General features: G+C 38.3%; 1 protein-coding gene and 1 non-coding gene across 3 annotated transcripts in view; both read right to left on the bottom strand.

Moving 5' to 3' along the window:
- The window catches only part of LOC123650602 (putative ankyrin repeat domain-containing protein 19), a 70,385-nt gene that overhangs the window by 49,512 nt on the left and 6,840 nt on the right, over nucleotides 1–14,033 (bottom strand). For both annotated transcript variants that reach the window (XM_045569489.1, XM_045569490.1), the window contains exons 3-7: nucleotides 13,731–13,904; nucleotides 9,863–9,969; nucleotides 8,539–8,661; nucleotides 5,658–5,734; nucleotides 394–427 (exon numbers count right to left, since the gene is read on the bottom strand). In XM_045569489.1, the coding sequence (XP_045425445.1) occupies nucleotides 394–427; nucleotides 5,658–5,734; nucleotides 8,539–8,661; nucleotides 9,863–9,969; nucleotides 13,731–13,904 (515 nt within the window). The remainder of the gene's footprint in view (nucleotides 1–393; nucleotides 428–5,657; nucleotides 5,735–8,538; nucleotides 8,662–9,862; nucleotides 9,970–13,730; nucleotides 13,905–14,033) is intronic.
- LOC123621354 lies at nucleotides 6,850–6,956 on the bottom strand. The gene has a single exon (XR_006729089.1). It is a non-coding gene; the product is annotated as a U6 spliceosomal RNA (small nuclear RNA).

A 14,033-nucleotide genomic window follows, 5' to 3' on the forward strand; every position in this document is an offset into this window, starting at 1 on the left:
AGGAGAGTTAACGTATAACTAAATCTGACTTTCTGCATCGATCTCAGCTGGACCTGTACCTGGATCCCAGTGCTGCACAGTTCTTTATCATATGCTCAGGGGAAGAAGTAGGGATTTGGGAGCCAGGCAGGTTTATTGTCAAATCATGGGTCAGCTACTTGTTCGCTATGGGATCATGGGACAATTAGTCAACTTCAGAACCACAGTAGCCTAATTCCTAAACAGGAATAGCACAAGTACTTTGCAAGTATTTGTGGAGATTATATGAGATGATCAATGTTAAGTACATGATATGGCATCTAGCTCATAGTAGAACACTCATCAAATATTAGTTTCTCTGCTTTGTATTCCCTTAGTGAACACATAATTTTTAAAAAATATGCAAGATCCTACCTGAACACGGGGTCTCCAGCAATCTCATCCACTGCTAAAGGAAAAAGTAAAATATATTTTAAATCAACCATATAAAATTATGGAACATTAAAAGCCTACGATAGCATGCTGGCCTATAATCCCAAGGTAATTAGGAGGCTGAAGTGAGCGTATTGCTTGAGGCTGACACTTTAACCCTGCAGTGCGCTATGATCACATACAATCATTGGATATGCTATAATACTGTACTGCTGATCACAAGCTCCTCTTATTCGTTTCTAAGATTTCTGTTCATTTCTTCTGAAACTAAAAACACTGTTCACCTACTAAAGGAGGCTCCTTAAAGAACAAGTCAAAAAGTGCATACAGTTGCATCAGAAGCATAGGAAGAGTTACACACTGCTCCAAGACAGATGGCTGTGACCATTAAGGACCACTTGGACCTCCAAGTTATTTCGAGAGTAATGGGGGTTTATCATACAGACAGATAGATATAGATATAGATATAGATATAGATATAGATATAGATAGATGGTTAAAAGTGTTGTGATCCAAGCCACCAAGTATTCTAGTTAAATCACAGATTACCAACTTCCGAACAAATATAATACCAGAAAAGCATTTCACATGAAAACTATGCCAGATAGAACACACAGTATTTGACAACCCAGAAGACACCTAAAATCTTGGCAGCCCACCATCAGTGACACTGTCATTGTGGTACAGACATTTGCCGTTAGAATCTAAGAGAATACCAGATACACTTTAGGACAAGTAGCCAACTGTCTTCAAAGGAAATAATAAACACTTGTAAGACATACATATGTTAGTAATATGTTCTCACACTATTTTCTCGTTGGAGATGAAATTAAAAAGAAAGCAGGAAAAGCAGAGATATCAGAAGGCGGCAAATGGAAAGAGAACTGCACTAATGAAGACATTCAGGTACTGACTTTTCTACTGAAGTCACCAGAATTCCCCAAGTACTGAGAACCAGTATATTCAGCATATCCCCTTACAGTTGCCTCCATATATTCTTTCAGTTTTCTGCAGTAAAGTATTTAAACGATGTCAGTTTCTCCAACTTGCAGGTCTGTAATCCATTGCTGACCAAAATTTGAAACCCAGTCCAAAAATGGCTGTGTTATGATTCCACGTCAGAGGGAGGGTATGTGTGTTCCACAGTGGCTTCCAGTGTTGCTGCCAGGTTTTGTTTCAGAATGCGTGCACAAGAGCTCATCAAGGCCGTGGGTATAAAGCAAGCATTTCCACAACAAGCAGATAAGAGAGACACCACTTCCCCTTACAGGTGATCTTCAGGTTTTAACAATTTTGGAGTAATATTGGCACATTGTCTCACCAGTCTAGACAATTTTCCTGACCCTATGTGGACACCTGCTGCAGTTACAAAACTTTTAGGTAGCATCTTAAAGATGTGTCCTTCCACATCTGGACACCACAAGTACGAGTCACATGCAAAGTAGACCTTACAATTTTAAAATTGTTGTTTTGAAAAGGGAACCACCACAGATGAGAAAGTTCACTCCAACTCGCTTTAGTAATCTTACTTGCCAGAATTTATAGTCTCCTACTTGAAATTCTCATGTTTTAAAAAATCTTTACAACATAACTTGCTCTGATTCCTCTCCGACATTTCTCTACCCACTGCTCAGTCTTCTTTGCTGACTCCTTTTCCTTTGGGAAACATGGATGCGCCAAGGGTTTTGGCACTGGCCGCCTTCTCATTCTACATCTTCCCTATCAAGGAGAAGCTCATTCAGATCTATGACTTTGGTAATTACAGTAACAGTATTCCAAGTCTGTGACTCCAACCTCAGGGTCCCATCTCCTGGTAGAAATGCCTATCATCCAATTACCAACTGAAAATATCCCACATGAATATCCCGTTAAACTCAACATGGATAGAAAAAAGTTAATCTTCCCTGTTGACCTGCTGCTCTTCTCTATACACCTGACAGTTTGCTACTCTTTCCTCGTGTCCAATTTAAACGTGACTGCATAACCTGGAAACCTGTGAGTCAGACAGCTGAGATTTCTCTCTGCCCTTAAATTTGAACATTCAATAACCACTAAATCATATGAACTGTCTTTCTCTTCTAACTCCTCTTTACATGTCTACCACCAAGGTTTTATTTCAAGATTCAGCATGGACTCTTAACTTCTGGCTCTCACAGGGGAAAAACCCACCAACTATTATCATTACTTCTTAAATTTAAAAAAAAAATAAGTAAAAAAAGGAAAAGGCAAGAAAAAGAACAACGTCTTAAAATGAATAAACTGACCTTCCTAACTATTTCCTTCACTGTGGATGGGTAACCACTAGATTGCTACTAATCCAAGCTTTGTGTGACAAGGAAACTACAGCTTTGACTATTGTAAAAGCTTCCTTCTCTTGTCCTCCATTCTCATTAGATGGTAACCTTCCATCTACCTTCTACATGGGGGGTCAGCAAACTACAGGCCACAGGCCACATCTACCCTGCCACACGGTTATTTAAACCAAGTTTCGTCGGAGCACAGTCATGTCTATTTGCTTACCTCTTATCTATGACTGCTTTCATACTACAATGGCAGGGTTGAATAGATATGACTGAGACCACCTGGCCTAAAAGGTATACTACTTCAACCCTTTACAGAAAAAGCTTGACCATCCCTGCTTTACACCATAACCACAATGCCCTCATACTCAATTCTAATCCTGTGACTCCCAGGAAAATGGAACTGCTGGAAAACCTTGCAAATCTGACCCATGAGTCTCAGCTTTTGCACTTGCTGTTCTTGGACCTCATGTGCAATCCTGCCAGGTGTTCCTTCTGCCAAGCACCATCTTTCTGCCTCTTTACCTGGCAAACTTCTACTCACTCTGCCTTGCTTACCTTAAATCCTAGTCAATGTCTAAAGAATTAATTCTGCATGATAGACTTAAAGTGTCTGGCACACATTTAACACGATAAGTACAAGGTAAATGATGATTATATTAATAAGCTCCCAGAGGGCATCTGGCACCCAGTAACCACTGAATAAAGTAGTAAATAATATAAGTAACAATAAAAATAAGTTCCTGACTGTATTTGTAAAATGTACGTGTTTAGTTATATCGGAACAATACTTATCACCCAAAAGACATTTGATAGCTATTTGTGAGGTGGGCAAGTGAATACGATGAATAAAAACGGTTTGACAGTTCCGTTGAAGAAACACAGAAGTGAAACAGGAACAGGTCTAGCTTATCACAAGCACCTCAAAGACAAAAACTATGCCTACTCGACCTTTGTCTCCTACTACTTACAATACCTAAATTATGGAATTTCTTTGATGAATATATACTACATTAAAGGTGCCCTCATATACCTCAGATTGTACAAGGATGTAGGTGTCCCACCTAGGTAGCACAGTAGCATTTTTGTTATTGTGAAATACTTCTCTACTTTTATTATTATTGGTTTAGCCCACGGTTGGGCTACTGGAATATTTCTTAGGAAAATCGTTTGGCTAAGGGACACAAAGTCACTGTTATCATGACAATTATCCAGCAGATAGGAGAACACATCTCGTTCTAGTGAAGTAAATATATATCATTTGGTTTTAACCTATGGGGAATGAATTCAATAATAGTGAGACCTTGTTGGTATACGGATTTCTAACATAATCTGTACTTCTCAACAAAGAATTGCTTTTCTGACATCTTCATTCAATAGGTATCTTTATAAAATAATCCACTGGCTTGGTATGGTGGCCCATGATGCTTGTAATCCTAGCACTATAGGAGGCTGAGGCAGGAGGATCCTTGAGGTCAAGAGTTCCAGACCAGTCTGAGCAAGAGTCAGACCCCATCTCTACTAAAAATAGAAAAAATTAGCCAGCAAACTAAAAATAGAATGAAAAAAGTAGTTGGGTGCGGTGGCAAGCACCTGTAGTCCCAGCTACTCAGGAGGCTGAGGCAGGAAGATTGCTTGAGGCCAGCAGTTTGAGATTGCTGTGAGCTACGCTGATGCCATGGCACTCTAGCCTGGGAAACAAAGTGAGTCTCTCTCTCTCTCTCAAAAAAAGAAAGAAACCATCTCTGAAAAAAAAAATTTAAAAATAAGCTGGGCTTGGTGGCATGCACCTGTAGGTCCAGCTACTCGGGAGGCTGAGGCAGGAGGATCATTTGAGCCCTGGAGTCTGAGGTTACAGTGAGCTATGATGATCCTACTGCACTGACTGCACTCTAGGCCCTGCACTCTAGCCCGGGCAACAGAGTGAGGGAAACCTTGTCTCCAAAAATAAATAAATAAAATAATATTCTCCTATTAGTATTTTGCTGCACACTGGCCACAATTTGCAGTTAATATTGTCATTTGTTTATGCTATCAGAAAGGTATTTTTGAGTTCTCGGTTTTAACAATAGTTACTTTTCTGTGACACAAATCACTATGTAATACAAATACATAGTCTCCCTTTGACAACAGGTATTTGAACTGCAGGGGTCCACTTAGATGCAGATTTTCTTCTGCTCTGTCACCCAGACACAGCTGGACCAACCTCTCCTATTCCTCCTCCTCTTTATCAGCCAGTCAATGTGAAGATAAAGAGGATAAAGACCTTTATGATGATCCACTTCCAGTTCATGGATAGGAAATGTATTTTTTCTTCCTTATGATTTTCTTCATAACAGTGGCTTTTCACTAGCTTACCTAATTGTGAGAATACAATATATAACACATATGACATACAACCTATGTGTTAATTGACTATTTATGTTATCACAAGGCTTCCAGTCCACAGTAGGCTGTAAGTAAAGTTTTGCAAAGTAAAATGTTATACACAGATTTTCGGATGAAAGGGGATTGACGTCCCTAACCCTCCCATGGTTCAAGGTCAACTGTAACTACTATTCACTAAATGCAAACCATTTATTATAAAAATTAAATAGAAGATGCATTTTTATACCAAGTGCAATTCATTATAATGTGACTGGAAACGGAATATACTAACTTAAAAATCTTCTTTCTTATTTAGCCAAAAATATCAAACAGGATTTTAGGGACCAAAATTAAATAAATGATTTCTTTCCAGACAATATTGTTTGAGATAATAAATGACGTACGCCTAACTTAAAGTAACTCCGCATTCCAGACTACTAAAAAACATTCAAGAAGAAATATGCATGCAGTTTACACATTGACCTTTTAAACTCCTCCTTTATACTCAAAACTTCACTATTCCTACTTATGTATCTAGTGTACGCCCACCAAAGAGGCAGTCACTGTCAGAAGGCTTACCTGGATTGCTAATTTCAGAAGGATTTTCCAGAATCTTTTCTTCTTTATCTTCTGAAATTTGTTGGGGAATTCTATTTCTAAAAATGTAATAAATAAAATTACTATTTTAATACTGACATGAAAATCATTTACCAAATAAATTAAATTCTGAAGAGTATTTCAGACAATATCAGAGCTATTATAATAACAGATCTTTAATTATCCCATGTACCTCAAGTTTGTAAGCTCAACAAACTTCTTATTAAGCTTCTAGTTAAAGAAGAAAAGAAAGGCGAAGTACTCATGAAGGGAGTATAGAGCAGTGAATTAACCAGAGGTCCCTTGACGTGATGCAACGTGTCCTGAACTCAGAAGAAGTCCTAGCTCTCTGTAAGCAACAGCTATTTGTTCTTGGACAAGTTGCTTCTCTCAGGCTCATTGCCTTCTAAAAATAAGGATTTTACTGCCTTAGTTCACTGGGTTCCAAAAAAACATTTAATGAGAGAACAGTTTTACAAGGCTCAGAAAGATAGGGAATCAATGGAATAATTTGTCCTTGAACTTTATGGCTGAAATGATTTTGGAATCCCAAACAAAACACATTTGTAGTTTTCCATAGGTACTAATACTCAAATGATACAGTTTTCAAAAATGTTACTAAGCCCCACCCTTGTTTATTACTTGTTCTACTGTTTGTGGCTTGCAATTCAGGGAATCTCATCTGTTTCTTAATTTTAACAAAATTTATTATAAATATTACTTCAGTAAATGGGATAACATAATCGTCCACTGTTACTGAGCTACTTAATCACAGCAAGGGCAGAAAATTAATGGATGTCATAACCTAACTTGGACTACTACTGTTCCTCCTCTACCTGCTCAAACTCTGAATCAGCAGATCTTTGCTAGAATGATGCTTAATCTCCATGCCCGTCTCCAACTGACGTGGCAGGCAAAACCCTATTTTTATTTAAGTTGAACAAAGGCAATGCAAGTTGACATTTTCTCATTTCTAACTACCAACAACATATTTGCACACAACATTCCACACTACTGAGCTCCATTGACATTTCATAGATCATATTATGGGCCTATCTCTGTACTGAAAGTCCCAATACAATTTTAATATTGGGTGTCACCTGTTTTTGCCTTGACACACACTGTTACCTTGGAGCTAGTCAGCAAATGGGCAAATGATGTTTCAGGGACTGGATAAAACACGGAATGCTTCACCGATGTTTATGTCTACCTTGGGCAGGGACCATGCTAATCTTCTCTGCAGGGTTCCAATTTTAGTGTATATGCTGCCGGAGCAAACACAAAGCCCTACTTTTCTTTGTGGATACTGATGACTCATGGATGAAGCTTGGCTCTGTTAAATTCAACTATTCTACTTTAGATTCAGAGAATTCTGTTGAATGGCTTTCTTGCTACGAAGAATCTGAAAATAATTTTAGAACATGACACACACACGCAAGTGCCTTGGGAGGTTTTCATTGCTAACAGTAAACAGGTCACTTGCCAGGCCAACTGTGAGTTGGTGACCACTACTCTGGGGAAGGACGATATGGGAACGTCTGCTACCTAAGAAAAGGTGCTACACGGGATAGAAAGGGCCCTCAGGATACAGATGTGGTAGCAAAGAAGTAAGGAAATTCTCATCTCTTCCTGTAACATTATTTGAACCTCTCTGAACTTTAGAACAATCCCAACTACTACTTGCTGTAGAAAAGACAGACAAAGGCCTCAAAGGGTAACTGACCATTACCTTTGAGACCTTGCTCAAAGGTCTAGGCTAAGTCTAGGCTAACATGAGTACTCCACAGACAGTTCTGAGTGTGAGGGAAAGGTCAACTTGCTCACTATGTGTGTGGCTAAAGCTATGAGGCCCGACTGCCAGAGCAGAGTACTGGTGTTTTGGGAATGATGGCTGAGCAATTAAGCATTTGAATGTGATCTAAAAAAAATAACTTTGAAATCTAAGTACGTATCACCATGAAGACTGCGGGATCTGGGTCAGTGAGGGCACCCTGGTAGCAAAGGTCAATCCTTCCCAGACTGCAGGACCAGTCTCAATAGCAACAAGGCAGCACCAGAACTGACAGAATGATTGAAAGGTCCTTTAATTCCCTTCCCTTTTTTAGATTTTGCCAAATTGTTTAGGGACATGGTCTCACTCTGTCACCCAAGCTGGGATGCAGTGGCACAATCATAGCTTACTGGTGCTTCAAACTCCTGGGATTAAGTGATCCTCCTGCCTCAGCCCCTTGACTACCTAGGAATACAGGCAGGCACCACCACCCAATGTCTATTTTTTTTTTTTTTTAAGTGATGGGGTCTACCTATGCCGCCCAGGCTGTTCTTGAACACCTAGCCTCAAGTAATCATCCTGCCTAACCCTCCCAAATTGCTGGGTTTATAGGCGTGAGTCTTCACACCTAGTTTTCCCCTCCTTCTAACCTGTAATTAGAACTGTCTTCCTTGTACTTAGGGAACCCCTTCGTTTCTTGAAAAATTCAAGCAGGAGGGTAGAGGACATAATGCCCAAAGGATAGTGGAAGATTTTCTTCTAAATTGGCCATTTCAAGACCCAAATAACAAATTAGCAATATCAAACAGGTGCAATGATTTTTCTCCCCAGGAATACAGGTTACACATGGAGTGGAAAGTACGACATTGGCATGCCTAAGGATAAAGGTCTTAAAAGTCATGGGAAAAAGAATGCTGTACCGTTTGGTCCTTCTAACTAGTTAGTCTTTTTTTTGAATTCTGGCTGATGAAGTGGACTAACTCTCTGCCATTGCAAAACTACCTGAACCAGATTATGAAATCTCACTCACCTTATGTATAAGATATAATACTTCTAATTATGTTAAACCTCCATTTTCATGGAAACACTTACCTATTAAAACCACTAGCAAAAGTGTCGTCTGGATTCCATCCTAAGGCCATCCTATCAACATGGTCCTGAAGAAGACTGAGTATACATGATGACTGAGATTCTTCTGCCAGCATGAAAGCATTTCTAAAGTAACAGAGAGATAACTTCAACCTTCGGAGCTTTAGTAAAGTTACATCAAAGGCTAGGTTGTTAGGCTTTACCCATTTAATACCTTGACTGTTAGTATAGAATTAACCATTTACATGTACTAACAAACTTAAGCATCTTGGATACTCAAGCATTCATCTTTGTAAATTAGCACCAAGGCTAAAATGAAGTGACAAAAAGGAAGCCTCTTGTCTGATGCACAGGGATATGACAGTAGAAGTTGCTAATTCTTTGCTGAGATCACTTCTCTAAAGTAGGCATAAAATTAAATGAGGAATTCTCTATGTCTTCCTCAGTCTGTTATAATATATTGTATTATGCACAACCACCCTGAAAGGATATATTATCATTATTATTTTCATATCAGAAACCATATATGGTGATAAGTCATGTTCCCAAGATCATAAGCCTAGCGAGTGAGGAAGCCAGGAATTAAACCGTCTGTATGACTCTAAAGCCTCTCTCTTTTCTCTTTGTCACCCACATATGGTTTGCCTTCATTAAAAGAAAAGTTTGTCCAATTTAAGCTTTCTTCCCTTGCCCATAACAATTAAAAAGAAAAGCATCAAAGTACCACCAGAAATGAAAAAGAAAAACACTTGATGAACCCACACTATCTGGTAACAGCAATCAAGTCTTTTAGGGATTAACCTAACATCAATATTCTTCAAAGAAAGCAACTTAAAGCAGAGTCATCCAAACGACAAAAATGACTTTCAACTCCAATTTATGTTTCCTATAGAGCATTTTAAAAGAGGTATATAAGAAGCAGGGTTTAAAAAATGCTATAAAAGCATTAAGAAATTCAGTATTAAAGCAGAAAATGAACTAAAAGTTAAACTCCACTCTTCAGAAGACTGTAAAAAGTAACAGGAACCCCCTTTGGCTAATATAATGTCACATCACTAAAAACATCAGATTATAAATAATAAACATCACTCACTATTATAAAAGCAAAGGAATCCTACTATATACTGTTCTTTATGTTGCCTGGTCCAAATAATTCCTTTTCTACCTAACGGATCATTTGTATTGATGCTTCTCACTATATCCCAATAATTATAAGTTAATCTTTTCCTTAAGGTAATACTTCTGACATCAGTGACTGTTAAACGCTCTAGAATAATACTCAGGCTTATTGGGAAAAAAAAAAAAAAAAAAGAACTGACCACTGTACCTTTTCCACTTATCAACTGCATTTATGTTTGCTCCAAATGCTAGTAAAAACTTCACCATTTCCTCTTCTTTTCGACTTACAGCAAGTAAAAGTGGTGTGAGGTGACTCTGTAACATACCAAGAACACTTCATCATTCACAAAATTACGTATTTCTCAACTGAATTACAAATCTTATATAAGATCCTATGAACCTAAACATATAGTAGAGAAAGGAAACCCAAGGTATTCCTTTCCTGTTCACCCCTGTGTGCCTTCCGAATGTGCTGCTCCCTCCCTTGGAAACACCCCTCCTCTGCCTCTCCACATTAACTCCCGCCATCTGCACAGTCACTGCAAACATTCATGGGCTGCAAGGATCTTTGCTTCTGTCACAGCATTTATCACAGTACACTGGCATTATTTTATTGTTTCCCATCTACACCAAGAGCTTCTTGAGGGCAGGGGCTGTATCTTTTACCTCCACATCCCCAAACCCTAAGACACAGTAGTAAGTGCTTTAAGTATTTTTATTGAATTAAGGATCTAAATTGTTATCTCCACAACAGTGTTTCTTAAACAACATTCCAAAGAATATCTACTTTACCAGAAGTTAAGGACTATACCCCAACAGAAAGATTCCATGGCCATCCATCTACTTTAGAGAAATATTAACAAAACTGTGCATTATATGACCAGTACCAAAGAAATCTCTTGAACTTTGCCTAATCCCTATTTGGCAATAATTTTCTGTGGAACATTAACATGTGAGGAATTAGACCTTCAGGGATACACTTTTGACAGCTTTCCAATAAAGGTGGAGGTTTCCTCCAGGTGACACAAACTCGCTTGATTCTCCTCCCTCAATGGTGTGAGGAACCCAGGTGCCAACAGCAGGCACTCCTGCTCCAAATGGATCACTAAAGAAATAGGCTCTGAATTAAAAGAGATAGGCTTCAAAGCAGCTTGGATTCCTTACTATTAAATGGTGCATGTGGCTTCTCCTATGACAAGATGATTCCTTTTTAATAATATCTTAGTTCAGTCTGAAATTTTCTTCTCAACTATGATGACAATCTGGGACCGTAATGCATATCTACTTTATTTTAATCTATTTTATTGTTGTTTCCATTTTAATTGCTACATACAATGATGTTTTATCTTTGGAAAAATGTAAGTCACAAATAAAAATACAATGACTTATCAATAAAAGTTCTAATACTGATCTATATGGATTATTTCTATCATAATGCAAGCCCCTAAATCACTTGCATTGTCAAGGGACAATGCTCAGGAGAAAGATATAACTGGGTCTGCAACATGATAACCTATCCAGCTATGACTACAATTAACCTCAAAAGGCTTAGAGGCATTCTAATGGGAGGCTGAATATTTATCATATACATAAAGAAAAGAGTTTTTTAAGAAAACTTCTAAATTCTAACATTCAACCCCATTACTAAAGGACTAATATATAATATGCACTATGTAGTGTGAACAAGTATAAACTCTCATGAAAACCTTCAAATCTTTATCAAAATGTACTATAAAACAGGAGTTCTACCCTCAAATACTTACAGAGGCAAGTCCCTGGGGGGCACAGGAGCAAACTGGAGAACATACACATCCTGTAAAGGGGCAACCTCTGTACAGTTACCAAATGGGAATATGGGCTCCAGAGGCACCAGATTTGCTTCATTAAGAATAGCCTGAAATCCAGGTTTCTGCAAGTCTCCTAACTTTCACATGTTGACTCAATTTATGGAGGCAAACTCAACCTACCTACAGGCTGCATTTAGACTACAGCCCTTGTGTTTTGAACATTTGCTATGGACATTTCCAAATGGTTGTACATAAAGCAAGTACTTATAGGTAAAGGCTTTCCTTTCTTTACCATCATAGGTTTTGCCAAAACATCAGGCCCAACATGTAATAAAAATTGCTACTATCGCTCATAATACTCACTTCAAGAATTTTTCAAACACCTATTCATTTACAATCTATTGATACTTGATTTTCCCAGATTGTTAACCAAATGGTTACTCAGTTCTTAGGACTGCTGAAACCAAATTGTTAAATGAATTCCTATCTGTATTCTTATGAACTTCATAGTTTTCAGTCTTTAAAACTGCCATCCTGATTATACTCAAGCTCTATGAACACAACAGACATACTGACATAATCCATAATACAACCTAACCATCTGAACACTAGCAAAGAGACACGAACACTGGAAAGAGTCCACCTCTACTTACTGAAAGGCTCCCCATAAGCAAATTTCTAAAGACCCTCTGAATGGCAGTGAATGATTGGCAGTTAGAAGGAAAAGGCTGTTATTCTGGATGTTGATAGATATTACCAATAATATTCCTTTTAATTTTACAACCACAGAGGTATAGACAGACAGACAAATGTCAGGCTAATATTATTGGAAAGGAGAGATTGGAAGGACATAGCACTTACCAAACTCCAAATATTCCAGAGATAATTCTTAAGTTTTTGAAATATGGAAATTTATACTTTATATTTATCTATCCAGTGTTTCAAACCAAAAGTGTTTCAGAATCTTCAGGTAAAAAAAAAATCTTTTTCTTAGAGAGAGGCTCTCACTATGTTGCCTGTGCTGAACTCGAACTCCTGCACTCATGTGATCCTCCCACCTCAGCCTCCCATGTGGCTGGGAGAACAGACATGTGCCACTCTGCCCAGCTGTGGGGAAATATTTTTAAAAATACATGTCCAGGCCTTATTAGATTTACTAAAGCAAAATCTTCAGGGGAGACCCTATAGATTTTTTAAAAATTTCCAAATGTCACTGTGATGTACAGTTCTAGCTGAGAACTAGTGCAGCAGGTAATCACTTTGGTGTTATTTCTCAGTCAAATGGCCAATTCCAGTTATCACTGGGGACTTGGCCAAAAACAGGAAAGAGCAGGAGACTGCATTTAATTTTCCTGCATACAGGTAGAGTAGGGACTAAAATACTCAAAATGCAATTGGACTGTGCTAGTTATAAGCTCCTTATCTCCCACCTCCCCATCAAGGCATTCCAGTAGACTCTTGTCTAAGTGGCTGTTTCTCCAAGAATAGGATAATGACTCAGTTAATTATTCATTCTTCCCCCATCTGAAGGCTTCCCCCGTGCATCAACACCTATTTACTGCCAATCTGGCTTCCCCAGTGACCTCCTGAAACTCATCTCTAGGCAAGTTTACAACTCACTAATTCTCTTTCCCAAAAAGAGAATTCTTAGTCTCAAAACTGAACATCACTTGCTCTAAACATATAAACTGGAAACAAACACACACACGCACACGCACACACATACACACACACACCCCTCTTCTTGGTATTTCCCCTCAATCACCTAATTTCCAGACTAGCCTGTATATGACTGGTCTCCTTTTCCCTTTCCATTTGTCCCTCTTAAATCTTGCCACTGAGAGATAAATCACTTTTACACAAATCGCTTTTTTAAGGAACTTGTCAGTAGCAGCAAGACTTCCGTTTATTGTAAAATGAGTTAGTTTTGTTTGAGTTTTAAGATAAAGCCTACTGCCAGGGCAAATTTCACCTTCCTGCCTTGCTTTACACTACCCAGAAAAAAACCCTTGGGTTCAAAAAAACTCTTGAATAAACAAGTTTTACCTTTAACAAATTCAGTGTTGTCACACACACTGACCATAAGTGCATAAAGGAAAGTCGTACCGGCTAATGCTTCTTTAAAAGAATCAATATTTCAAGCAAAACCTTAGACAATTAAGTTATTTTAAAATATATTCATTCAGGGAATGCTTGAGATCTCAAATATGGAAAACTGACAGTTCCAAGTGTCAATGTTAAAACAAATGCATTTCAAATATTTTGAAAATAAAGTTGGTTGATCTATACCTTGTTTCGGCGGTCAATAGATGCACCACGTGAGAGCAGTTGTTTTGCTATTGATACATTCTGGTGAGAAACAGCATAGTGAAGAGCAGTGTTGCCATAGGTATCCTGAAGATCTACCTTAGCCAGAGCCTCCAGCAGTACGGTTACACACTCCTCCTCCTGGCACTGGACGGCCTGTCAGTATTAGAACAAGAAATAGAGAGAAAATTCTAGGAATTCAACATAAACTCTCAACAGATCACTGATTCATACTTAAGGGAGATACATTCAGTTTTATTCTATGTATTTAAGTCAAATCCATTA

This window comes from Lemur catta, chromosome 15 (assembly GCF_020740605.2).
Source record: "Lemur catta isolate mLemCat1 chromosome 15, mLemCat1.pri, whole genome shotgun sequence".
In the NCBI taxonomy this organism is placed as follows: domain Eukaryota; kingdom Metazoa; phylum Chordata; class Mammalia; order Primates; family Lemuridae; genus Lemur; species Lemur catta.